Genomic DNA, 26,794 nt, shown 5'->3' with positions numbered 1-26,794 from the left:
GCATCATGGCTAAGGAGAGTTTGAAGGAGGATAATGAGGAAGCTTTGCAAATGAAATCTCCTGGCTCCCACCATCCCTGCTCTAGAGCTGGGCAGCAGCAGGATAATGGTTTGCCTTCTACTTCTGAATGTTCTTGTGTCCCCACCTGCCACTGCCCACTCTCACTGAGGGCACAAGTGGTCCTCATCCAAACTTGCTTCTACCCTGTATTGTAGCAGGATGGTAGGAGACAGAGCCAGAAAAAGGCCTGGCCCTCTATCTCACATGCTGTGGGATCTCTTCCAGTGACAAGAAGTAAAGTTGATGAGTCTGTATCGAGACAGTGAAGTGACCCCCGTGCTGCTCCACATAATTAATAAATAAAGCACTGGGGGAGTTTTTGCCATGCTGGCTGCTATGACAGGGCTGTCTACAGTGCACTTAAGCATTAAATGACCAATTTCTGTCAGACTAACTTCCCAAGCCTCTCTCTCTCTCTCTCACACACACACACAAAGCTAGCTTCCTCGCTCCCTGCACTTGGAGTTTTTCAGCAACTGATGGCTCCTGGTTCATTTCTGTGGAATTAATTGGTCCCTGAATGAATTCTGTTGACAGGGCAATTTATCATGTGTTTGGGTTGACAGTGTTGGATACTGGTAAAGGGGGGGAGTGGTGTGTGAGTAGGATGAGGGGAGATGGACAGGATGGGGGTGGGTGGGAGGATGAAGAAGAGGAGGAGTAGAAGAAAGAAGAGGTGGAGGAGGAGATTGCTTAAAAAACAAAATGAAAGGCAAGAAAAATTCTATTCCTTTTTGGCACTCTTCATTACAACTCAGTGCAATGGATAATGCACAAGAAGGATTGGGAGAGGAAGGGAGTGCCACGTCTCCTATAGTGGGAGTTACGATGCTGCTTTTCCACAAATAGCACCATGGCTTGGGAGGAAAAAAAAGGAAGAAGAAACCCCAACAATAAAAGCTCATAGTTGTTCTGTGGTGTCTTTGGGACTCAGCCAGAAGCCTCCACCTGTAATGCTTACATGTCTATTTCTCCCTCATAACAAAGTGAGTGGGAAGTTAGGGACACATCTGGTTAACCCTCAAAACCCTAATAGGTGCCCCAATACTATTTCAGTAGGTACTGAGTGATGTCTAGCACCTTGTGATGCATGGTGTCTGTCATTGTCAGGGACATCCAAGAAGGAATCATATCTTGCAAAACAAATTCTATGATTTCAGTTCCTAGTTTTCTCTCTGTATGGGTCAGAAAGGGGTGCCTGGTTCTATATATGCCACTGATCGCAGGTTACAGCATTTCATATTGTTCAAGATTGAGACAATGCAGGGCTTCCCAATATAATTAAAATTACATCATTGTTACATTTTCATTAAAATGTCATGACTCTGACATAGAGATTCAGTTTCTAGTCAGAGCAATGTGGATGATCATTTTAGTGCTTTTGACTTCACAACTTCTGAATGCAGAAGATTGGGTATGCATGCACATACATGTGCTACAGCATGAATAATGTAAAAACCAACCAAAGACAGAAAGAAATTCAATTTGGGTGCAACAAAAGTATTTGCATAAACATTAAATGGATTTTAAAATTATGTATGTTCTAGGAATCTTTGAGTCTCCTTAAGAGATGTACTACAGATTTGGTCAGGGGGAGATAGGTCTGTGAAATGTTGGTTGTATGCATGGGTAGAGGACAGGCTTCATTATCTTCATCTTCACCTCTGTCTCCTCCCATGAGCTTCTCTCCACTGCAAGTGGAATGTATCAAAATACTCAGTGCTGAGATCAGTGGAAGAGTTACCAGTAGTTTTCCTGCTCATCTCATTGCATGCAGCATTTAGTCAGAGCTCAGCATTTCTGGAACTGCCATCCAGAGCCTTTAGCTGCAGGCTAGTGGGGCCTGTCTTGGTTTTGGAGCACTGTGGCTCAGTTTACCAGCATTCAGACATCATCTTTGTCTTGGGACCCAAGGTTTCCTCAGTCCAGCTTTCAAAATGAGTGCCTGTATCATAAACAGCCTGGAGACAGAACTGAATTTGAGTGGCAAGTCCCAAACCAGGGGTAGTAAAACACAACAGTGTGTGGTAGATGGTCTCTCTCATTTTGTTCAGTCATATTAAAAGCAAATGCAAATATAATTCTCATCTGGTAAAAACTATGCAACTGAGCATTGAGGAGACCAAATGGTTTATGGTTGTCTTTACATTGTTGTTTTTATGGTGGGTTGGATCAAGCCTCTAGCCTGCATCCTGCTGCACAATATACGAGCATCAGAACTTCTAGGGTGCTACAACAAAGTAGGTTGGGTGAGGAGCTGTAGGAAGCCAGCAGCTATCATAGTAAAGCTGCAAAGGATTTAAGACAGTCTTTTTGTAGAGCTCCCAATTTTTCTGCCAGTTAGAAAGACATTTAAATTTACTGTGCTAAGTGTACAGGAAAGAACATAGGAATTGTCTCTTTTATTTGGAGTGACTCCACACAAAGATATAACGTCTAAATTCAGGTTATTTATAAAAGGGTTTTTTTTCATCCTTAAAAGTAAAATTAGTAGTATTACAGTTTATAAATATGAACAAAAATGAAGGATATATAGTTTGGTAGCAAAGAACTCTGCAATATAATTTGATCACAGTTTGGTATCTGAGAAGCTCCAGCACCTATAAGTTGATACCAGGTAAATTCAACCAGAAAAAATGTGCATATTTCCAGCAGTGCAGGTAATCAGCTGTCAAAATATTACAGTTAGGGTTCACTGTATTTTACAGCACTTGAACCTTTACAGTTGATAGCAAATGTTCGTCAGAAACAGATTCTCCTACTTCAACTCCAGTTATTGGACCCACAGCAGGAATTAATTCAGAGCAGCCCTATGGGTATCTCATATCAGAGGCCAGACAAGATGATCACAGTGCAATAGGAGTCTCCTCTGGGGTAGCTGTGGCAATGAACTTGAAAACAGCTATCTTAAAAGTCAATGCCTGATTCCAGTTTCACTTGCTCACTGTTTACATGAATGTTACTCTTTTGACTTCAGAGGGCTGACTGACAGTGGTTCAATCACAAGACAAATCAAGCTTCTGAGAAAAATGGTTATGATCAAGCTGTCCTGAGCCAGTGAGGTGAACATGACATAGGACACATTAAAGGAATAAATGGGCATATTTTCTCCTATAACATTGAATCTTTAAGACAGGAGCACAAACAATTTTATTAAAAAACTACCCCTAAAAATTGAAGAGAGAGAGTAAAACCCGAAAAAATTACAAATCTTCCTGCATTGTGAAATACAGATGAAAAAAACTCCTGTTGCTGAAGAAGCAATGGTTAAAAATGGAACTCTGCATACAATAGTGGAGATAAAATGAACTACAATAAGCTCCAAGAGGATTGCATTTAGAACTAACCAGGATATAATAGGTAGCTAAAGCAGCAAGACAAATTACTTAAAATTATTCAATATGCAGCTCCTGCAGCAGCCCCACAATTAGAAATGCAAGCCAAAGTTACAGGCTGTTTCCTCCCTTTTGATGGTATTTTTGTGGATTTAGAAGTATAGGATTTGTAAGAAAGGCTCATGTTTTGCCTGGTCAACCGTCTCTAGCAGTAGTTTCAACAGATTCTTTTCTTTACAGGAAGGTAGAGCTGTGCAATGGGCAGACAGAGCAATCTCCTCCACTTTGTTGTGAGCTCAGATAATTTGCAGAATGCTTGTTGAGTGCTCATAACTCTGGATTTTTTTCTGTTTATAAAACTGTCCAGTGATTTCTGGAATCTTGGTAACTTCCTGTGGTTACAAATTCAGTTGGTCAAAATACAAACTGATGGGGAAAAATTTTAATCAGCTTTTCATTTGTAATTTAATTGCTACTTTGTAATTTAATCAATTGCCATCTTTTTCTTGTGTTCTTGTGACCTGCAGAGTCTGGTTTTGCTAAGGAAGCCTGTGGCTTATCTTCTGGGGAGTGTTTAGGAACCATTTTAATGAATTCCAATTAAGAATCTTTCTGACACCAGGGGATGCAGAGGTCAAAGAATGCCCTGAGCAGCACAGCAACAGACCATGTGGAGCACAGATAAAGGTAAGAAAATGTCACAATTATACATTTGAACAGAAAATTCCTGAAGACATGAAAAGCATTTGAATTTGGAAGGATTTTTGAGTGAATTGTGCAGCTAAGATTTCTGCCTGGAGCCCTGAAGAACTATGTAAAGATTCTTGTATACTTGGTAGAGGAAGTAATAACAATGCTATGCCTCATTTATGTAGTGACTAATCTGGAATGGAGGTTTACAGAAAGTTATAGATGGTCTAATCAGAAACAAGAGGTTTTATTCATGTGTGACTTGTAAGGGAGAATTACTGTGGTTGCTTGAAGATAAGAGATCCCTGAGTGCCTTCTGGTGTGCTTGTGATTCAAGCAGGAGATGGCAGTGGTCTGCATAGTAATTTGTCTTTAAGCAACTCTGTTTATGGCTAGTAAAATGCATTTGAAGGGACTAACCTAAAATCCAAGTGGATATTCAGTCAGGAGCAGAACTGACAGATTCTCACTGACATTTGAAGAGTCAACCTCTGTTTTTAGCCCAGCACAGGTAACTTGTCATACCAATACTGCAGTGTTAACCGAGCTTGATGGGAATTCTCCAATGAGTCTGAGGGAGTTAGCCATTATATAGATGAAGATCCTGCAGGACTGAGAAAAGGTACAGAACGGACAAAAAAAGCAAAATTTCATTGTTCAAGTTGCGAATCATAATGGATTGTATATACAAGTTGGTTGCTATCAATATCATGTGTTTTCAAACACTGGAGTCGTGCCTAAATTCACAGCAGAAACTTCTGTGAGTAGCAGTCTGCTACTTTGGCAGCACAGAGAGTAGCATGAAGGAGTTCTTTAGCACTGTGTTTATTCAAGGGATGTGAAGTCCTCCATGGAGATCTGGCTGGTGCTTTTGGTTTTAAACTTTTTCCCCTCCTCCTTCTAATGACCATGTTCTTCTCTCTTTGTCTTCTTCAGTCAGGGCTGTATCTTAAGTGACTTGTTCAGCATCTAAATAAGAGGTTGACAAAAGCTCATTTTAAGGGAAAAATACAGCACAATGGAAATAGATGGCAGAAACAATATGTTGTTATTATTTTGGCCCTGCTAACCAAAACTAGAATCCTGAATTTTTTTTTTTCAAAATTGATCAGTTTATGAGCAAACCATATTAGACAGACTGCCCATTAGTTCTGTGTGCCAAAGGAGAAACAGTGTCAGGAGAAATGTTTTCTGTCTTTGCTAAGCAAACCAGGTGTTCAGTGGCTTTCATATTTACCATGCTTTGAGATAGAGTTAATGGGACAAAGTGAGAGGATCTGCAATCGCAACACTTCTTTCTGAAGAGAAGGACTGTAAGGAAGTTCTTGCATCTGTGTGATTGTTGTCAGTTTGTATCTCCTCTGGTAGCAGCATGGGGTATTTCAGAATTAGTGTCTGTTTTGGCAAATTAAGAACTATTCTGGAACATAAACCAAGCTCATTAGTCTAAGCTTTCAGCTGCCTTCTGAGGCTTTTGCTTGGCCATTTAACGTGGGCTCTGATGCTCACTGTTAACACACACAGAGAGATACGTATTGCACAAAAACATGTTCTGTGCATAAGCAACCAAATAATCTAGGCTCAACTTTTCTGTGTTCTGAGTGGTTGTGCAAGGGAAGAGATAACCCAAGCTTTGATTTTCCTGAATTAAAACCTTAGCAGCTCAGAGTTGACAAAAAAATCTAGTACCCTTGCCAATGTATGACTCACTTAGAAGAAAAGACTCCAAAAAGCCTTCCAGTCACCTTAGAATGGAACACAAAAATGATGAGGCCCAGCCCTGAGATATGACCTTGAAAACATCTTCCTTTCCCTGCAGACTGTTCACCACAAGTCTCAAATGTTCTGGTTACCCCCTCTCTTCTGAGGGAATGCATGATGTCTGTGCTCAGGCTCAGCTTGGGAATGCAAACAGGTCTCAGGGCAAATAAAAATTTTTTTTTTTTTTTTTTTTTTTTTTTTTTTTTTAGTTTTGTTGTATTATCTAAGCAAAATACAAATGAAGATGTAAAACACATGAATAAAGGAGCAATAATGAGTCAAAATAAGTAATCCATACTCAAAGACAAAACTAGAAAGGCACTTTTGACAATATTGGAGATATTGATAAAGACTGACAACTCTCCAGAATCAAAGACAGTTCTGAGTTACTTTTAGTTTTGTTTCTACTCTCTCTCCCTTCTTTTTGGTGGTAACTTCACACCTGGTACTGTGACCCAGAGCAGGATTTTCCAGGAAGGCAGTCATTTCAGAGAATCCAAGGAGAAGATATATTCAACATCACCTGAATGTTTCACAACAATGGTATTTTGTGGCCTTTTCTCCAAAAATATTTTGCTTTTCAAAGTTTATTTTGTGGGAGCTCTTTGAGACTTCTGGAGGGGGCCAGGAGCCCACTATGGTACCTGCTGTACAAACACAAAGCAGAGAGAGAATTTCTGCTGCAGACAGTAATATCTAAATCTAGTGAGAGTGATCAGCTGATACAGACGAAGGGGGAGCACAATGAAATACTTGGAGCATAGGGTATAATTTAAGTTTGTTTTGATTTATACTGAAACCTAAAAGGAAGTTGAATGGTGAATATGTCATCTAGTTGGTAGAAGAACAGGGTGAGATTTTTCCTAACCAACCTAAACCCCATAATTTTCAAAGAAGAGCAAGGTAAGAATAAATGAATTAATTAAAGCTAAGGTCTGAGAAGATAGAGATGAAAATGATGGATGGGTTTTCAGAGATCTTAAAAAAAAATTCAAAAAAGCTAAAACTCAGTGTATAATGTGCAACTGAGTGTCTGAACACTTTTCAAAGTCTTGTCATAAAAATACTGAACTGTACATATTTACATACCTAGCTCACATTTGAGCCCTTTAGAAGAGCTGGTCACAACTGCAGAGACTGAGCCTCTGGAATATTTTGACAAAGGAGAAACCAAATAACAAAAGATTATCCATTTCAGAATACTGGCCGGTATCTTACAGTTGCTGGGCAGTGAACCTACAAAGCATAGTCCTGGGATGGGAATAAATTGTTGAAGGAATTCCACTCCTGTGTGCATCCACAACAAGAAAAGATACTCATCAACAGGGAAAGTGCTGGGCTATTGGTGATTCTGGGAAACCTGTGGTGTTTGCTTACATCCTGGAGCAAGTTACATTTTAGAGAGTTGCTTTTGGGAATCTTGGCTGAGTGTCTCCCAAAACATTGAAATTAATTAAAAACTTTATGGCCATTGAAAACAGCTATCTTTTGGCCTATTGGTGTGCTTCTGTGACCTCTCTGTTAGCACTTTATTTCCACAAAGCAGTCTTATAAAGTTTCACCATTTTTTGTCAGAGTGTTTTCCAATTCATTTGCTTAGACAGTCTATGTATTACATGTATGTATTCCCCAGTGTATGCCAGAAAATGATGCAGCAGGTAGAAAACCTTATATTTTCTTTCATTTACTTTCTCAAGAATCTGTTAAAAAAAAACCCCAAACTAACTGATGATGGTTCCCTTTGCTTTTATCCATACCTGCATAGAGAGCAGGAGGATCCATCTGGCAGAGCTGGTGGGATTTATGTGTTGTTCCTTTGCTGTCAATGATCAGGTGAGCAGTGCTGAATGAGTCACTTTCAGTTTTGTCTAATGAGAAGTAGGCTGGTCAGGACAGGAATGATGTCTTACTGTGTACAGTACTTAAGGCACAGAGTCATTGTCTCAGTATCTGTAGGTGATACTAATATGGTTCATAGTCACAGTTTGTAATGTTCCTTTCCAAGACTGCAGCCTTTGGCTATGCTACTTTGTGTACTCACTCAGTACCCTGAAGCAGTCTTTTAGCAGAGTGTTCAAGACCTCAGACACTGATGTACAGATTGTGTTTTGACCTTGTATGTGTAGCCCAGTTGATGTGTATATGAAAGCTAACTGGTATCACCTGGTCAATATTTTACCAGATTAATTTCACATGATAATCTGTACTTTGTATGTCCAGTTTGGCAAGTCTCAAACAGTAAGTAAGAATAATGACATGAGCTTTAATGTCGTAAAGAGGATTTTGCAGTTTGATTTTAAGCCTTTTTTCTTTTGTTTTTGAGCCTGTAATTGACACTGGATGGTAGAACCTAAAGAACTCACAACTGTTTTAGGGTGGCTGAGATTTCAATCTTTTGTCACATACCCTTCTTAGAGCAAAAGCACAAAGCTTTGATGAGGCTTGTACAGTAACTGTGAGAAATAGTCACGTGCTGTATTCTGATTTTGAGAGAACTGTTTGGCTACGCATTGCCAAGATAATTACAATGATACCTGCAAACAGTGTAAATGACATATGAAGGCAGAGCTGTTCTAAGCAAAACAAAGTGGAAAGAGAAGATGTAGGTACCTGAGATGAGGTTTGTGGTGGGGTGCCTAAGAGGCAACATAGATCCACCATCAAGCAACAGCTCTGTGGAAGAAAAAGTTCCTTGATTGGTTTAGTGGCAACCTAAAGCAAGTATGCAAATGAGAACACTTTAAAAAACAATTTAAAATCAGTTTTTGAAAAGCAAAAGGAAAAATTAATAAAAATTGGGCCCCCTTTTTTTGGGCAGACAGCGGAGTTCAGAATTTTCCAGTGAAAGCTGAACAAGTTGAGATGTCCTATGAAGTTCTGCTCTCTCTGGGGATTGTTCCCAGAGCATCATCAGCTCCTAAGTGCCAGCTCCTCTCAAGTCCCGTGGTGTGAGCTATTGATCTTTGCTGCCATTTTATTCCCTCTTTTATGCCTTTATATGAAATACTTCGACATGCAGTTTGCAAACCCCTTCTTTCCTAGCAGACAGGTAGAAATACATCCTCTGCTTCTTCTCAGTGGGTGACCAGATAGGAACAATGGCACAGCAGCTTTGGAAAGGGGTTTGGAATATGTCCTGTCTCTCCTCTCTGGCATTGTGGCTTAGTTCCCAGAGCCCCAGGGATATAGCATGTCACATTTCCTGCTCCTTCTACATGCTTTTAGTCACCAGAAAACCTGCAGTTTAAGAAATCAAAGAGCTTGCTTAAGATGTGAAAAAGGCATTTTCAGAACAAAAGGTGATGCCAGTTCCTTGCCTCCCACCAGTGCTGTGAGGAAGGAGCCAAGCTGCAGATTGTGCTGAAAGTGAGAAGGGTAAACTCCCCCTTTCTCTTTTCCCATCCCAGCCCCAACCCAGCCCCCAATAAGGCTTCATCTCTCCGGGAATCGAGTCCCTCTGAGCGTGATGCTGAGCCAGAGGAGTGACAGGTGCCTCCTGATATGCCTAAATGAGAAGAACCAATCGGAGGAGCCTGCCCAGCTTTTGTTGTCATCTGGCTTTGCTCACGAAAGATGAGTTTGATTGACAGATGCATCAAGGTTCACAGTTTATTGGTTTTTGCAAAAGAGCCAGATCTGCCAATTTAGACAGGGGAGTGACACAAAACTTTCCATCTAAATGGACTAATTTTACCACAGGGAATTCCCAGGCAGAGCGCTCCAAGGCAGGCGCAGTCCTGTTTTATTTTTTAACAAGGACTGAATGACAAATATAAACGACAGTTCTAGGCTGACGGAACATCAGCATTTGACACTTCACAGGGGAGCAGTGAAATAAACAATAGGCAGAGAAATTGAATTAGAATCAGATGAGAGTCAGCCAGAGAGGGAGAGGAGGGCCTGATTCTCTACTAAATAATTTTTAAAAGAGCAAACTGAATACTAAGTAGCTATAACATGCTCACATCTTGGTTGATTAGCAAATTTAACCTATTAGCATACTATACTTGCTTGATGTTCATGGGTTGCTGGACAAAGGTGGATGAGGGTGTGTACAAGGTGTTTCTGTTCATGATGGTGCAAACCTCTTCTGCTAATCTTACCCTGTTACTAATAGACTCTATCAAGTTAGAGAGCAAAAAGTATGACAAGTTGATTTAATTTCTCTCCTGTTCCCTCTGGCACATTGCCTGAAGAGTTCTGTACAGTCTTCCTGTATTCTGGCACTTACTAAGTTTTGGGTACCCAGCTTTGTAACTTTGGCTCAATTCTTTTACTACTCTTCTTTTCTCTGGGACATTTCAAGTTCAAACAGGCAATTCATGACATTTTAAAGAGAATGATTCTGTGCAGTCTGTCTGGCACTTTCTGACTATGGACTGTATCTGCTTTAGAAAAAAAGGTTGGCTCAGCTGGTAGCATTAGCAAGCTATTATCCTATTTCTACTCAGTTTTGACAGGGGGATAGGATATATAAACTTTCCTGATGGATTAGACAGCTGTTAGCTAGATGTTACTGATTAAAATTTGGGTTCCTGGATTTTATGTCATGTTCCGAGATTTGAAGCATATCTAGAGAAATGATTTTCAATCTTTTTCAATTAGCAAACAGTAAGAACAAAAAGCAAGAAGTAGAAGAATAGCTGCCTGTACAGTCCATCTATGTCCATAAGCTACCTTTCCCAGTTACATTAAAAGCATTTTCCTTAAACTAGTGATTTTTAAAGCGTACACTAAAAACTACCAATCTTGGTGTTAGAGAAAACAGCATAAAAATAGGGGGCTTTGGATTGATTTGCTTGGTAATGATGACTTGACTTTCATATATGAATCTGTGAAGTATATATGTGGAAACCACCTGATTATCTAGGCAGTGTAACTAACCATTGCTGGTGTATTAAGGAGGTTCTAAATGCAGCTCTGTGGTTAAAACAGGAATCTCATGGATGCTGACATGGAAAAAAAAAGCTAAAAAGCTTCTTTCTTCTGTGCAGAGAGGTTCTCTACCTGTGTGAAGTTTCACCCAGTTCAGTCCATTTGAGTTTTCTGTGTAAGTTCTGTTTGTCTTCCTTTCGTGGGTGTTCAACAGGATGTGTTTGAAATTCATCTCAGGTTAAAAGTCATTACAGAATCATAGAATGCTTGGGCTTGGAAGGAACCTTAAGTTTTGTCTCAGTCCAACTCCCCTGCAGTGGGTGAGGATGCCACCCTCTAGACCAAGTTGCTGAGAGCCCCATCAAGCCTGGCCTTGAACACTTCTGGGGATGGGGCATCCACAACTTCTCTGGGCAACCTGTTCTAATGTATCACCACCCTCACAGTCAAGAATTACTCCCTAAAATCTAATCTAAATCTATCTTCTTTGAGTTTGGAAAAAAACCCAAACAAACCCTTCAAAACAGTTCCCAGCTTTTCTCCCAATGGTCAGAAGCCACAGAAGGTTGCAGTTTCAGAGGGGCAGCATTTGCTTACAAATGGCAGCAGAAAGTTAAGGTGCCTGTAGTAAAGCTGAATGTTGCCTCCTTCCTGAAACCTTCTGTTCCTTACTAAAGGGGACAGTGAAGAATAATGAAAACAGTAAGGATAGAGAAGGTCCTTTGAATGTGTGGGGGAAAGGGAGCAGTGTGGAGAAGCCAGTAGTACCTGAGCATGGAATGTGGGGTGCTGGATGCTCTCCCCAGTGTGTATAAGAAACATGTGGGGGGTTATACCTGGGAGGGTAGGAGGCAGAGGAGAAGGAAGAGAGTTTACAGAGAATCCATGTATTCCTCATCGTGAGCAATATCAGGGGTCAACATGCCTGGGGAAGAGCTGACAAGGCACGGAAAGGGATCTTGAAGGAAAGGCATGGCAGGAGACAGGGACTGCCAGAAGCAGCCAAGGTTGACAAGAGGGGTTCTCCTGCTACATGGATAAGAACCAGTGGAAAACAGTCCTTTCCAAGCTGCCACTACAGAATGAATTTCCAGGTAGAATTTTGAACCTGAAATTATCAAATAGGCTTTGGATGGCATCTTCCACCAAAATGTCACACAGGAGAAAACAGGAAAAAACCCAAGCCTTTGATAAGCTTTGATATCAAACCAGCCCTGTCAGCCTTGCCATGAGTTGCTGGGCCATTTCCAGGTCTTGTGACATTTGAGCTGCTTCCAAAAGCACTGAGCCACAAGGTCCCTATGATGCAATGAGATGCTTCCTTTTCACTGGAAGTAAATTTCTGACTCTTACAGAGGAAGAGGCACCATTAATAATGTAGCTGTAGATGTCTTGAGAACACTGAAACTAGAAGTCAAATAAAAGTTCTTTTGTATTTGTTTTATATACATGTATATAAATATACATATATACAAAATGGTGTTGTATACAAATTACATTATTTCTAATGTATCTTGTGAGTTTTGCCTGTACTTGGATAATGATTTTTAAGTATGAGGTGCTGACATTACAAACATTCTTTACTTCACTGCAGACAGTGCCTGAATCATGTAAGTTAACTGTCCTGAGGATATTTCCAGCTTCTTTTTCTAAAGCAGAGAAAAATTTATATATGGACTGTTTACAAGGCATATCTTCATTAACTGCTATTTTTTTAGTGAGTGGATCCTTCCCTTAATATTTTAAAACATTTTTCTTTGGACACAGACATCATTGTATAGATGTACTAGATTATAGTTTTCAGGATGATTTTTTCCTTGTTCCTTTCCATTGATAATATGTTTGCTGTTCTTCCATTTTTGCCACTCCCCAGGTTCTTACATTTTTTCATAATGATTGTGTGTCCAGTAAATTCATCTCCTACCTAAATGAATACCTTGAGCTGTGTATTATATCTTCTTGGCTACTTGCATTAAAGAGTGTATTTAAAGAAGGTTGTCATCATCTCAGAATGTTCAAACTTTCTTTATTTTTCTTGTCAGAGTAATCATAAAGAGGATTTCTTTACTTAGTGTTGTATAAACCCTCACAATATAATTTTCCTCATTAGGAGACAGACTGTGGTGCTCTTTTTAGTTTTATCACATAGCATTTTCACACTGAGAACTCCCATTGATTATGCAGGATTATTAAAGGAACATAATACTAGTTTGAATGGTGGAAAAAGCTCTTTCATGCAAGTATTTATTTTTGCAAGATTTATAAGTTCTTTGAAAGTTGCAAAAGTTTTGCTGTAGTTCTGCTGCCAGTTATGGAGACTTGTACAGGAATGTCAGGGTGAAGATCTCTGGGCTGTATTTTGTGATACAAATGGGATAATCATGCTAGTTTCTAAATCATTCTTGTAAGATTAGTTTACCAGGATGAATTTTGAAAATCCATTTTGCATTTCTCTGACACATCTTTTTGGTGATTCTTAGCCTTTCGCCTCTGACAGTGAATGTACATTAATAATTTCCTTTTATTCCAGTCAATTTAACATCTAGGATTCATCTACCAATTTGCTTTTTGATTCTTATCACCGAAACTTTGGTAGAGAAAGAGAATTCTGATGCATAAAAAGTGTCAGAATTGGGGAATCCAGTTTTATTCCAATTTTGAGTGCAAGCCTATCCCTACCTCACATCCCAGGCTTGTCTCTCTCACAGGCAGCAAACCCTGGGAACTTGAGGCCTCCAACTTCAGGAGAGTTGCCAGGCAGTTTTGCTGCAGTATTGTGAAAACTGAATTGCTTTTACAGTCTGTTTGGATTTCAATAAATTGACTTTCACTTACAGAAAATGTCCTATTGGGGGATTTTCAGCCTATGCTATTAATACTGCAAGAGAAAAATAGAAAACAAACAAAAGGCAATGCTTTAACTCTCTGATGAGCAAAAGTATTTGATTTCATGACAGCACTTATGCGTAGACTTTCCTTAAGATACACATGCACTGGCAGAAAATGGGGCCCACTAGCTTTCATGAGGAGTTGTGAAAATATTTTGTAATGACTAAAAATTGTAGGAGCAAAATTGGTTTGGTCTAGCCTGACTTCTTGCTACATTTTTAGTCTGCCTCTATGCCTTAAACTGCATAAGACTTCCTGGAGAACTGATGCTTAACTGAGGAGAAATTGACTGAATACCTCAGTATTTGGTATGGTTATAGCATACCTGAATATAATGTCCAGCTGTTTGTTAGGTGGATGATGAATAGCTTGGAGAATGGATTATTTATGACTTTACATTGGGTTTTGTTCCCCAGTTCACCTAGACAGAGTCTCCCAGCTGGGGCTATGAGGAAACAAGCTTAAAGGGGAAGGAGACTGGGTTTTACCCCACATCTTTCTGATGTTGTGGCTACCCAATAGCATTTTGATTTTTTTAACTACCTGGGGGTACCTGATATGTTATGGATCATTGGGAATCAATTGAGTGAGATCAATAGACGAGGGAGTCCTGCTGGCAATGCAGAGGAGCGTGTGGTGGCTGGTGGGGGCTCAGAGGCTGGGTTGTGCTGTAGGGTGTTGCAAACATGTGCAGTGCCGTCCATCACGCAGTGTGGTAGCTGTTAACAATCATAATGTTGTTTACACGGTGCCCAAAGGGTGCCAGGTACAACAAATGTAACTTCCAAGAGACCTCAAGGGGAATCTATTGGAGAGTGGAGTGTTGGGGGAGTGGAGGAAGAGAGAGAAAGAAGGAGAGGGAAAGAGAAACAAGCCAGAAGCCACAAAAATGACATAGAAAAAAAAATTGCTTTTATTTCTTATGTGCACAAAAAGAGAAAAGAAAAGAGTCAAACAGAACTGAAGTGATGAGGAAAAGCCAAGAGGGGCTGCAGAAGCCTAGAATGGATGTGACCCTGCACCTGGCACTGGCCCCCTCCCTCCCGTCTCATGTCTAGCTTAGCAGGGAGATGATCAGCAGAGCTGCTCTATGGTTACATTTGTTATCAGTTCTGTAATTGTTGGTTTGGTCCCTTCTTCCTGCTTTGCAAGTTTGCCACCATCCTGGGCTCAGGCAAGGAGCACTCTGTGGTATTTGTGGGTCCCTCAGAAGCCCTCACTCTGTCAAGTGCCAAAGGGGGCAGCTCAGCTATGATTCTTATTTCTTTTTCCAGAGGAGTGCTTTTCCTTAGGGACAAAAGGGTAGAGTTTTTCCAACAGTTCAGCAAAACAAAAATTCCTTTAGGAAAATGTTAATATGCTTATATAATTTTATACTCAAGAGAAGAAAGAGGTGCAGGGCTTTTTGCTTTCCTTTTCTTGTTTAATATCCTCACATTTATGTTGTGATCAATTCCAAAGTCTTGCTCTGAGTTTAATTCATCGCTACTGATGGGTCAGACAGCATGCAAACTTCTCCCTGTTTCCACTGCAGGGCTCATTGCCACCAACTCTCCCCAACAGATTTACAGGCCACAAGTGTCAGCTTTACTGCATCCACCTCATGCAATCCTCCCCACATCCCTTTGGGCCAAAAGGATGAGGGCTTCAGAGAGCAGGACTCAAAGGTACTGCCCAGTTTTGAATGCTATGGTCCCTGTTGTTTCCTGCCAAGCACAGAATTTGAAATTTCATGAGATTCTTCCCCCATGATCGAGTGGAGACAGAGGAGACCCAGTCTCACAACATTTCTGCTTGGTCCATTAGATAAAGCAAACGTAGCAACAGAACTAAGAATGACCTGAGAAGAAAGAAGTGAAGGGAGAGCTAAGGAAGAAGAATAAAGAAACAAAGAATGATTTGTGTGAAAAAGGAAAAAAGAGAAATGTCATGGAAACATTAATTATTATTCACAATAATGCTTAAAATTTTGATGGAATTTTCTATCCAGAATCTCAAAGCACTGAGCCAGTGCTAATTAATTCAGCTGTGTAATCCCTCTGTGAACTAGAAACTGTTGTTATTCCCATTTTACAGAGGGTTGGAATTGAGGTGTGTGGGGAAATTGGACTTGACAAAGGTTTTCTAGAGCCACAAGGAGAACTAGGGTGCTTGAGGTCCCAGAAACCTGTTCTCATATTAGTAATGCTCTTCTCTCCCTGGATAGAAAAGTGCTTTGGGAATGAGAAATAATAAAAGAGAGGGATAGAAATTGAATCACAGGAGGGTATGAGAAAGAAATGTGAGAAAGGTAAGAGACAGCAGAATGGAGGAGAGGTTTGTGTTATAGACTTCACTGGATTTTGCATAATGATTTCTTCCTCCAATCCTTGTTCTTTTTTTCCTGTAACACTTTTTAAAGGAAAATAATTAAAACCCCCCACCTATAGCAAAGCAGCTGTTGGCCTGTTGGGGAAAGGGTCCTTACAAGGTTTGGCTGTTCCCTCAAGTTCTGGATTTGTGCTGTGCTTTATTGAACACATTGGTTTGTTTTCAGTGAGCACAACGAGACTTGCACAGTACACACAGCGTGTTCCTTATCTACAGGATGAGACGAGGCTGTTTTAATAACTACCATGATGAAGATGGAGATGAACTTATATACAAGAGGAATTGCCTTCACATTACACACATTATCTTCCTACAAAGCAGCAATTGTTTTTTGCAAATAACATAATATTAAATAATTGGTAGAATTTTTGCGTTTCCTGCATAGTCCAGTCTAATGGAATCTAGATGAATATTGATGGTTTTCTTCTGCATAATATCACCACATAAATCCCCATGTCAGCTACTAGACTTGGGCTATAATACTGCTTTACAATGCATCCACCGACTGTAAATCAAAACAACCAACACAAGAAACTCTTTGGCAAATGTAATTCAGTACATTCGCATGAGGGTCTACAGATGGTGGTGGAAGAGGATTAGACTGCCCAGTCCTTTGCATAATTCTGCTTTCCTTTGAATTTTCCTGGTCAAACTACATGCTGTACTTATGAACTTTCCAGACCAATCCAATGCCTGGTGGAAATCCTCTTTTACCAGTGGAGTTAAACCAACAATAGATTTGGCCTTCCAAGGGTCAAATCAAGCCAGCCATGAGTGAGACAACTAAATCCTGCTTTCAGACTCTAGCTCATGTCCTCAAGTTTAGTGAAACCCCATTAGAAAAATAAGCATTTCAGAGCTTCTGGTTTCTCTCAACCTGGGCCCTGGGCTGCAGGTGGCCAAGTGTGAGGTGTGACAGTCTCCTTTTCTCTGGCTTCCTCAGGAGCTTCTCTTTGCTGGTCCTGGGATTTCTTGCCTCTGCACTGACTACCTGCTGAGAGAATCTGTGTGGTGCACAAGTAGAGCAGAGGTTGTACTGAGAGACTAAAAGAGAGATCATTCTAACAGGGTTCAGCATCTATCTGGTGTCTGTGAAGGAAAACAGAAGGAGTGGTGAAAGCATTTGTTTAGAAATTGAACAGAATTTTCTTCTCTGATAGAGTAAGGTCAGGCAACAGGCCAAACTCTGGTCACGGTGACAGTGTAACCACTCCGCTATTTGCATCAGGTTACTCGGAGGTAAGATGTGCAGAATGACACTTTAATAGATCAGAAGTAACCTCTTGGATTTTATTCTGTACAGGAACAGATTTTAGCTCTATATCTTCTATGTAAATGTCCCCCCAAACACCTTTATCATTTGGGCACCCCAATAAAGAAGACACAGACCTATAATCAGCTAAAGCCATGCAAAGGCTGAAAAAGTTAGGTGAAAGGGGCCTTTGGATCAACACAGCTGTTTACTGATGGTGGATTTCATACGTACAAGTTAAACTTGGAGACAGAATACCAAGTCCACTACCACATCTCCTCAGAGACTTGGAACTTTGGATTTTAAACATGATGTTGGCTGTAGAGATTGCTCCACTGTTCACTTTTATGCCCTTCGGGGGTTTTAGTCTCAATCCTGTCTTTGTCCATGGACAATAGCCCACAAGTTTTATCTGAAACCTCTCTAAAACAACAAGGATCTACTTTGGCAGACTTGGTACCCTGGGGACAGGCTATAGCTGCCTTCATGTTTTCTTTGAGTAATTTTGAGGAAGTGTCAGTGCAAGGAACAGTTTATGAGTTTGCTGACAATACAGGATAATAAGCATTTCTATTGACATTTAGCCTTTTGCAGAACAGTGTTTATCCGTCACTTGGGAACCAAAATGAGCAGAGAATCCCTTGAGAATCATCAGGTGAGCATTTGGGATAAGGGGTAAATATTAGGGTGCACAATACAGGATTGAAGATGAAAAGATGGGACTGTATATTGGGTCTGGCTGGTAGGATGCAAGCATATGGATTTGAATGGGGGCCTATAAATTAGTAGGTGTATGAGCAGATGGGTGGGGAATCAAAGGGGGGCCCATATAGCAGGGCTGTAATGGTTAGGAAATTAGGTGTTGGGCACAGATAATGAGGTGGTTGTCACCAGCAGTGGAGATCTGGAGAATGGGTGTTGGGCATATCTAAAATTGCAAAAGTTGGGATGTGGGTGAATTGAAGTCATCACAGGTACAGAGTTTAAGGTAAAAGGACTGAAGGCTAAGGACTAGGGAACCAAGCAATTATCCCAGCCAATCCTGAATTTGTCCATCTCAGTCTCAGCTGTCCAGAGGGCAATCAGATGGGCCCACATGAAGCCCCACACTTTCCACCACACAGCGCAGTGAGAGCGCAGCTGGGCTTGTTTTCTTTGTTTGCCAACCAGTGACATGGAAAACGTTTGTTGCCTCAGAGTGCTTTTTTTTTTTGTTGACTGATGTATTTGGTAACTTTGTCAGATGTGACTTGTCCACACTGCTCCCCAGAGACAGGATTTGGGAAAGGAGGGGGAGGAGGAGGCGACCGGGTGGAGTTGGCATCCAATCCTCTCCAATACCATCATCCCATTGTAGTGCAAAACAGAAAGGAAACAAAAACCTAGAGTGAAAGAGGAGCATCAAACGTCAGAGGAACTCGTCTGCCATTCAGGTGGTGGGGAGAGATGGGACTTGGAGTTTTATTTTTGTAGGGTTTTTTAATTATTATTTTGGTTTTTTTGTTGGTTTTGTTTGCTTGGGTTTTTTAGAAAATTGGGGATTTTTTTGTTCCTTTTTACAGACCTTCATGACAAAGCATAAAAACACAGTTATATTTATATATCTATTTATATATTTCTTCATTTCGTTGGTTTGTTTGTAAATGTTGCTCCATCTTCCTGTCTGAGCTGATTGTGTGTCACAGAAATTGTGGGTGTATATGTGAGGTTCCTCCCAACTCTGGCCTGCAAAGTCACCACCCATGAGGTGCAGCCAACTCTGGGGGAATCCATGCTGGAAAGTGGGGATGAGGTGCACAGAGAACCCCTCATGGGGTGCAGATCTTTACTCGGTCCTTTCTTCATTTGCCCGATGGGCCAGGTGCTGCCATCTCTGCTCTAGCCAGACTGTTCCCTCTGTCCAGGGAAACAGGGTGAGCATCACAGGTTACACACACTCAAGAGTCCACCACAGAGGAGTATATCTTTGGGGAACAGTGTTTCACAAGCGGCATTCTCCCCTGCTTCCCTGGCCCTTACTGCTCCTAGAAAGGGGTCCTGTAAGGCAATGGTTGCCAGCTGCATTGCTTCCCAGTCCCCCTGGAGTCCGGGAAGCCAAGGGGACTTTGCATGACTGAGCTTTACCCAGGGGTGTTGGAGGGCTCCTGCAGGGGAGGCCACTTGGCCGCAGGCTGTTTCTGGCGAGGGGCGGAGGGCAGGGGGAACGAGGGGGTCTCAGTCTCATGTGGTGAGCGCTTGGTCCGGCGCCTTCGTGGCGAAGAAGAAGGAACTGGACTGTGGGGAGGAACGGAGAAGGTCTCTTCACCCTTCCCAGGGATGGAGGGAGGTGATCAGACAGGTACAATGTGGAGGCCTAAGCTGTCGCCCTGCAGTTTCATGTGGTTTCCATGGTAACTAGTGGCGGTCATAGGCAGCGGCAGCAGTGGGAGGTGCGGAGCCCCGGGATGTGGCACTATAATAATAAGGGGAACCTGAAAGTTAACACAGGAGAAGAATGGACTGGTTGAAAGGACAAACAGTAAACAAAAAAAAAAAAACCAAAACAAAAAACAGAAACAATTAAACTAAGAAAAGAAATAAAGGACAACTGAAAACAAAACGAAAGGTAGAAAGAAAGAAAGAAAGAAAGAAAAGCAAAAGAACCAAAAGAAGAACTTGGAGACTGAGCTCCTAATGAGATTAGGGAAAGGCAACTGAGGGCCACACTTCACTCGATAGATGCTACGGTGGCCTCTGGATAGGACGCCCCTCTACGGGAAGGAGATCCTTTTGCATCCTCTGACAATCAATAAGTAAACCCATGAACACTTGTGCTGGTTTTGGCTGGGGTAGAGTTAGTTTTCTTCACAGTGGCTGGTAAGGGGGTGTGTTTAGGATTTGTGCTGAGCACAAAGGGTTAATAGTACAGAGATGTTTTTGTTGTTGCTGAGCAGGGCTTATACAGAGCCAAGGCTTACTTGCTTCTCATACTGCTACGCAGCAGTGAGGAGTCTGGGGGTACATAGGAGACTGGAAGGAGGCACAGCTGGGACAGGTGACCTGAACTGGCCAAAGGAATATTCCAAACCAGAAAACATCCTGGTCACTATGTGAAAGCAGGGAAGGAAGGAGGAAGGAGAGATGTTTGGAGTGATGTTGTTTGTCTTCCCAAGTAGCCATTATGCATAATGGGGCTCTGCTCTCCTGGGGATGGCTGAACACCTGCCTGCCCGTGGGAAGGAGTGAATTCATTCCCTGTTTTACTTTGCTTGTATGTGTGGCTTTTGCTTTCCCTATTAAACTGCCTTTATCTCAGCCCAGGACTTTTCTAGTTTTTATCCTTCCAATTCTCTCCCTGATCCTCCTGGTTAGGGAATGAACAATTGGCTGCATGGGGCTAAACCATAGCAAACATTACAGCATGATATGCCACACCTGATCTGTAGCCACAAAGAAAGTGTCCAAGCCAGATGTTCTGAGTGTACCTGACAAAGTGTAATGAGTCACTTTAAAACTAGGAGGGGAGAAATGAAAATTACAGGGTTTTATTAATTGGGATTTGGGTCACAATTGGCATGAAAGCTCTTTAGTTGGTTATCGAATGTGTGTTAAATAGTGATTGATTATTAAGATCACATTTACTGAATTTAACAGCACTGGAATAAAATGTGCATCTATTATCCAGTTGTTAAACCTCAGTAAATACATAGGGAATAATCACAACTGATTTATTTTACATATAATAAATCTTTTCCTATTCCCCTGGAAAGAAATATTTTATTAGAAGTGAAAGTCTCTCATAGGAGTTTTTTTCCCCTCTGAAAAAACCCTGACTATTTCTGAGTATATCAGTGACTGGAGATGGATATATATCCCTGCAAGAGAACTCTACTGGCTATTATAAATCTTGTGATGCAGCCTGTCTCCCACTCTAGACACTAGTCCAACTGGTCCAGTAGGAAGAAATTCTATGGGATTTAAAGATTTCCCAGGAACTGACTCTGGATTTAGCCTGGGAGAGGAGTGAAACCTTATCTGAATTTTTAACCAGACCTTAAGAGTATGCTGGTTGTGGCCTAAAAGTAGCAGAACCTAAATTTAACTTTTGATATAATTTGGAATAAATTGTGGATGCAGCCCATGGAGAAGCCAGAGCTGAACTCGAGTTCTGAACTGTCTCATGAAAGAGGAATCCACTTCAGAACTGATACAAAATATGCATGAGCTATATACCCATTTCTAACTGGACTGGAGAGTGAGGAAAAAGGCCTCTCACCTGCCCAAATACTTGAAACCCCTCTTCAGAAACAAACAAACAAAAAAAAAAAAAACCCAAAGAGAACAAAGAAAAGAAAAAGAGACAAACAGAAGGAGCGCGAGGCTGGGGGTGTGCTGTGGGAAAGAGGTACTCACTTAGTAATGCAGGGTTGCTGAACCGCCAGGCCTCGTTGTAGGTCGTGTACTGAGGGTGGCTGTAGGGATTCCCTGAGAACTCGCTCCCTGGAAGAAACCAAGGAAGGTGTGAAATACAGTAAGGAATAAAGATCTACATCTGCTATTCCATCAGACCAGTGTTCATGCTGAATCCATTCGCCAGCAGGAGAACTGGTGTATGCAGCTTCCTTGTCTAGCTGGAACTCTTCCCTTCAAGTCACTGCAGTGCCTGTTCAGTGCAAAGTTGCTTACCCATACCATTAAGCATTACAAGATTTACTTCTTCACAATCAAGAAATCAGTTCAAATTCAATAATACAAATAAATTATAAAAGTGGGGTTTTTTGTTTCCTTTTTTTTTCATTGTCTTCTGTCTTCCAGTTCTCAAGCTGCAGTAGGACTGCATGTGCAAGATTTATTGCACTTAATTATCAGCTTTCTTACGAATAACATTGAAGGTTCTCCAGTAGTGTCGAGACAGCAGGCATGGAAGGTTGATGGGACAAGCTCACAAGAAACTCTTTGGAACTAGCAGTGCTGTTGATGGCAATATGTATTGCAAAATTTTTTTTATTAGGATACTGAGTGTGATGGCATATTTGTGGAGAAGAGTATCATTCATTTTTGGAAACGTTCTGAGTTGGCTGTGCTTAAATACAAAACAAAATGGAAAACACATGAATCGCTTTCTTTCTTACTCTGAAAGATGGTATTAGTCAGAAAAGTGATTCATACATTATTAACCTCTCTTTTATGCTTAGTTACAGAGTTATCGAGAAAACTTGCTGCATTCTAGCTCTGGAAAATGTTTTTCTAATGATTAGCAGTTTAGGTACTGTGCTGAATCTGAAAGACAAGTTGTACTACAGCTCCCCTTTTCACACTAGGAAAATGGGCCCAAACCAAAATACTTCCAAATTGTTGGACCTAGTAAGACTCTGAACTAAGATCTGAATGCTGCAGAGTCTTCTAAAACATTCAGTTTTATTGTGCAGAAGGAGCTGAGTCTCCCTGTTTCTTAGAAGGCTGTGTAGGGTATTTGGTAACTGAAGGGGCATGGTGCTGCATTCAAAATAAACAAATCTCCCCAAACTTAAATATGTATTCTTCTATTATGGAAAATCATAACATGATCTGATCATAAGCTCAATTTAATGTCATATCAAGAGACTGTGGGCAATTAAGTCCATCTGAAAGGCCTTATGTGCTTAAAAGGCAGAGGAAGAATACTGTAGGTATTAGCTTCTGGTCTGCCCTAAGGCAGAGGTGGAATTAAACAGAAGTGTTTGAAAAGCATCTGGCAGTTCCTGCTAGATACTATGGAACAGGAAAAGAAGGTAATGCAAGATGGGATGGATGTCTGTGATACAATTACCAAAGAATGTCAATTAATTATGGCATAATCTCTGCAAATCTCCTCTTACTGGAGTGTTAAAGCCAAACCCACAGATTTCAGATGGTGGAAATGAAGTCTGTTCAAGTTAGGGGATTTGTACTGTTTTAAACTTGAGGAGAATCTTTCCAGAAAGGTCTTTAGAGGTACTCAGGGTGATAACGAAAGCAGTCAGTGCAAAAATGAGTGTGAATTAAACCAAATCATCATCCAAAGATATTTTAGTCACAGTAGCTTTTAGTTTCAGTATAAAGCCTCATTTTGTGTGAGAGATCTTGCTAACTACTGTTTTAATGATAATAACTCAGCATAATTCCATAGCTAGAAACATCCTGCATGGAAAATCCAACAACTAGCTGGGAAGGAATAGGTGAAACCTGGAAAGATGACCATGCAATGCACAGTCCAGATTTTTCTCTACTGAATTGACTTATCTGTGGAATATACTGGAATGGGTTTGTTTCCCCAAGAAGGAGAAAAAAACCTATCCTCACGAGAATTTCTGCTTTTTGAAGTATTTCATATGGCATAACTTCACTGTATGGAGAGAAATTGTTCTGATATTTCAAGTCTTTTCTCTCACTTCCTGCTGAGTTGCCACCCTACACTGTTTATAGTGTTGCTAAAGCATGGGTTAAGCACAGGAGAAAGAGCCACAGCTAAGGAGCGTGGGGAGGAGGGAGGGCAGCCACTGGAAACAGTGTTTATTGACGAGGAGTGAAAGCATGCATGCAGCAGGATAATGAGCTTTTGAGCTCAACTGTGACCAAGAGGAACTGAGCTATCGCCTTCCCCGATCACTAATGAAACAAGTGTAATTTCCTCATCAACATTGGATTCTGTTTAACGACTCCCTGCCGCTGCCGTCCCCAGCCCTCTGCAGGCTCTGCATTGTTCTGTGTAAACTTCAGTTCCTTCAGTGGATGCTCGCTTCACTAAAACAGTTTGCAGAAACTTGACGTCCTTTCTGGGAAAGAGGAAGAATTAAGACAGGGATCAAAGGTATTCTGTTACCTTTGTAGGAAATGTGTCTCAGATATGGAGGTTAAGTGTAGCCCAATACCTGATTCATCTGTCTGTGAGTGACTAACCCCTGCTTTTCCAAGTGTGTGCTCAGGACCACTGGCCTTCATCCATGTTTGCAGCCTGGGACCTGAAGTTACAGGAAGGGCAAATGCAGGAATATATGTCTTGTCACGTCATCCACATAAATGCTCAGAAGCATTTGCATTTGCTGGCCATGTTGCACGAATGTAGTGCTACAGGAGACAAGCTTTTCTCTAGACTATGCAAGTAGAAATCCAGTGAAAGGTTGTCATGGATAGAAAATAGCAGCTTTGATTAGCACTGGTTAAACAATCTTCTCAGAAACAGTTTTCCACTGGAAAATGCTGTCTCATTGAAATGGAAATGTTTTGCTCAAGCTTGTCAGCTTCAATAGAATTTTGGAAAGAAAAGTTCTGAAGTTATTGCAAATTGAAACAAAGTATTATGTTTCAGATTTCTTGTTTTGTTTCATTTTGCCTTTCTCGTTTCATTTAATTTCCTTTCAGTTCTTTCATTATTTTAATATGTCTTGACATCTAGAACATGTTGATGTTATTGAAATGTTTCATCCTGATGTTTGCAAACTGAACTACTGCAAGGTTCTGACTCCTCATACCAATGCAAAATGAAAGCAAATATCAAAGAATCAGAATTTTGAATGGGTTAGAAATCTGATTTCTGAACAGTTGTGTGTTTAGCTCTGCACCTTTGTAAAAAGGAGACAGAGCCTCATTCCCATGTTTTCTCACATATTAACAATAGGTTTCTTTACATGTTAGTACGTTTCTTAAAGATACTTCCTGATAAGTCATCTTGCTGACTTCTTGTTTCCAGTGTAGTTAAAGCACTGGCTCCTGAACTTTCGTGGCCTGAGGGCACATAACAAACCATTGGCACCATTGTATTTGATTGTTCAAACTGGACTCCTAGAAGCTGCAAGTCAGCACAGAGGATTGATCTCAGGAGGCTATATTCTGTGCAATCTGTGCTCAGGGAATCTTTACTAACACTATTTCTCGGCATCTGTATTTAAATCTTATTGGTTTAGTCCACTAATACAGAAATGATGAGGCATGAAGTGAGCCTAGCAGGTGGCAGGTTCAGAAAAAATAAGGGATATAGTTTTCATAAAATATGTAGTTTAGCTATAAAACTTCTTGCAAAAGGTTTCTGTGCATGTTAAAGGCTTATATGGGTTCAGGAGACATTTTTTACATTTGTAGAGGGAAAACCTATCAAGGGTTTAATATTAAGTAGAAGGAAGTCTGGCTTAAAAAGTTTCTTAGCTGCAATGTGGAGGATGGGAGATCTCTGGAGAAAGTACCAATACATGCTTGCTCTACTCTTATGCTCTTCCTCATATTTCCCCTGTTGGCCCCTGACACAAAGTAGTGGCTGCAGAGATCTGCAGAATGACCCATTAAAGCAAAGTCTTCTGTTTCTTCCCAGGAAGCCTCTTTATCTCCATCTTGTTGGCTTCAGTCACACTAGAAAACAGGAAGAAAAGGGCTTCCTGGCTGGGTCTGAGCAGTGGGGTATGACTGAAACAGCCAGAACCTGATGCTCTGTTGAAAGATGCAGTAACTACTGCAGGATGCCCAAGTAGGCCACTGGAAAAACTCCCTCTGATTAAATGTTGACATCAGATTTAATGTGAAGATATCCATTTGACCAGAAGATTTTTTTTTTTTTTTTTTTTTGTGGATACTACTATCTTATATGCAGCCTCCAGATCAAGGAGCTGAATTACCTTATTCTTGGATAAGTGACCCCTGATATTAGTGGTCTTAAAATTTTTGTCCCAGTTTAGAAGTCGGTATCATCCTTGTCATGAGGACATTAAATTACACTGAACAATTTCGACTCAAAGAGCCAGCTATTTTGATATTATGAATAATTTCTATATGCTGTGACCTCCTCTAAGTTTTGACCATACTGTCAACTGAATTTACCTAGTGGTACTGGGGGGACTTGTGTGGGAGGTGTTAATTGATTTTATATTGTCTTAGTGCACATCTGATTCCGGAGCCAAACCACCTCCCTGAAAAATTTAGTGTAGGACATGCCCTAAAATTTGCCACTGGAACAAGTTGCCCAGAGTGGTTGTGGATACCCAATCCCTGAAAGTGTTCAAGGTCGGGCTGGATGGGGCTTTGCACAGTCTCTAAGTCCACCCATAACAGGGTGGTTGGAATTAGATGACCTTTAAGGTCCCTTTCAACTCAGGCCGTTCTATGATTTGTCACTTAAAGATGTTAAGACTTTGACCTGAAAGCATTTTTTGGCAGTTATATTTTCACTGTCCTCACTGATGTTAATGTTCATTTAGCTGGCTGTTCTGAGACCTAGGTGAGGGTTAAGTTAGGCTTTCCACTTGTAAGCCCTGGCAACTCATGTGATAGTAATTTAAGAGCTTTCTGTCCTCAACTTTTTGCTGCTCCAGTTCTGGACTCATCTCTTTAGAAGCAGAGGTTGTAGAATAGGCTGTGTACCTGCCCCTTAATCATCAGGACTCACAACCATGGGCCATGAAAAGCAGAAATCAGTGGCAGATGAGTTCTGAGTTCTGAGCTACTATGTCTGAGAAAAGCAAATCCTGCCTCTTCATTTATCTACTGGGGACAACAGACATCAGAGGAGAGTGGGTAATAGACCCTGAGGTAATAAACTCTGCAGTTGTCCTAGAGTAAATGGTTCTCTCTTCTTCCA

General features: G+C 40.9%; 1 protein-coding gene and 1 long non-coding RNA gene across 7 annotated transcripts in view; one reads left to right on the top strand and one right to left on the bottom strand.

The window, feature by feature from the left end:
* The window catches only part of LOC128810501 (uncharacterized), a 187,506-nt gene that overhangs the window by 95,526 nt on the left and 65,186 nt on the right, over positions 1-26,794 (top strand). For 2 of the 3 annotated variants that reach the window (XR_008438052.1, XR_008438053.1), the window contains exon 2: positions 3,923-4,082. This is a non-coding gene — a long non-coding RNA (uncharacterized LOC128810501). Of the gene's footprint in view, positions 1-3,922; positions 4,083-4,586; positions 4,708-26,794 lie in introns of all 3 variants that reach the window. The other variant, XR_008438054.1, reaches the window with a different exon arrangement.
* PAX2 (paired box 2) overlaps positions 14,546-26,794 on the bottom strand; it is an 87,501-nt gene continuing 75,252 nt past the window's right edge. For 3 of the 4 annotated variants that reach the window (XM_053983379.1, XM_053983378.1, XM_053983376.1), the window contains 2 exons: positions 21,625-21,711; positions 14,546-19,684 (listed from right to left, as the gene is read on the bottom strand). In XM_053983379.1, the coding sequence (XP_053839354.1) occupies positions 19,563-19,684; positions 21,625-21,711 (209 nt within the window). In that variant the 3' untranslated portion in view covers positions 14,546-19,562. Of the gene's footprint in view, positions 19,704-21,624; positions 21,712-26,794 lie in introns of all 4 variants that reach the window. The other variant, XM_053983377.1, reaches the window with a different exon arrangement.

This window comes from Vidua macroura, chromosome 8, assembly GCF_024509145.1.
Source record: "Vidua macroura isolate BioBank_ID:100142 chromosome 8, ASM2450914v1, whole genome shotgun sequence".
Classification (NCBI taxonomy): Eukaryota; Metazoa; Chordata; class Aves; order Passeriformes; family Viduidae; genus Vidua; species Vidua macroura.
Note: the sequence above shows the minus strand (reverse complement) of the source record. Positions and strands in the feature narration are given on the sequence as shown.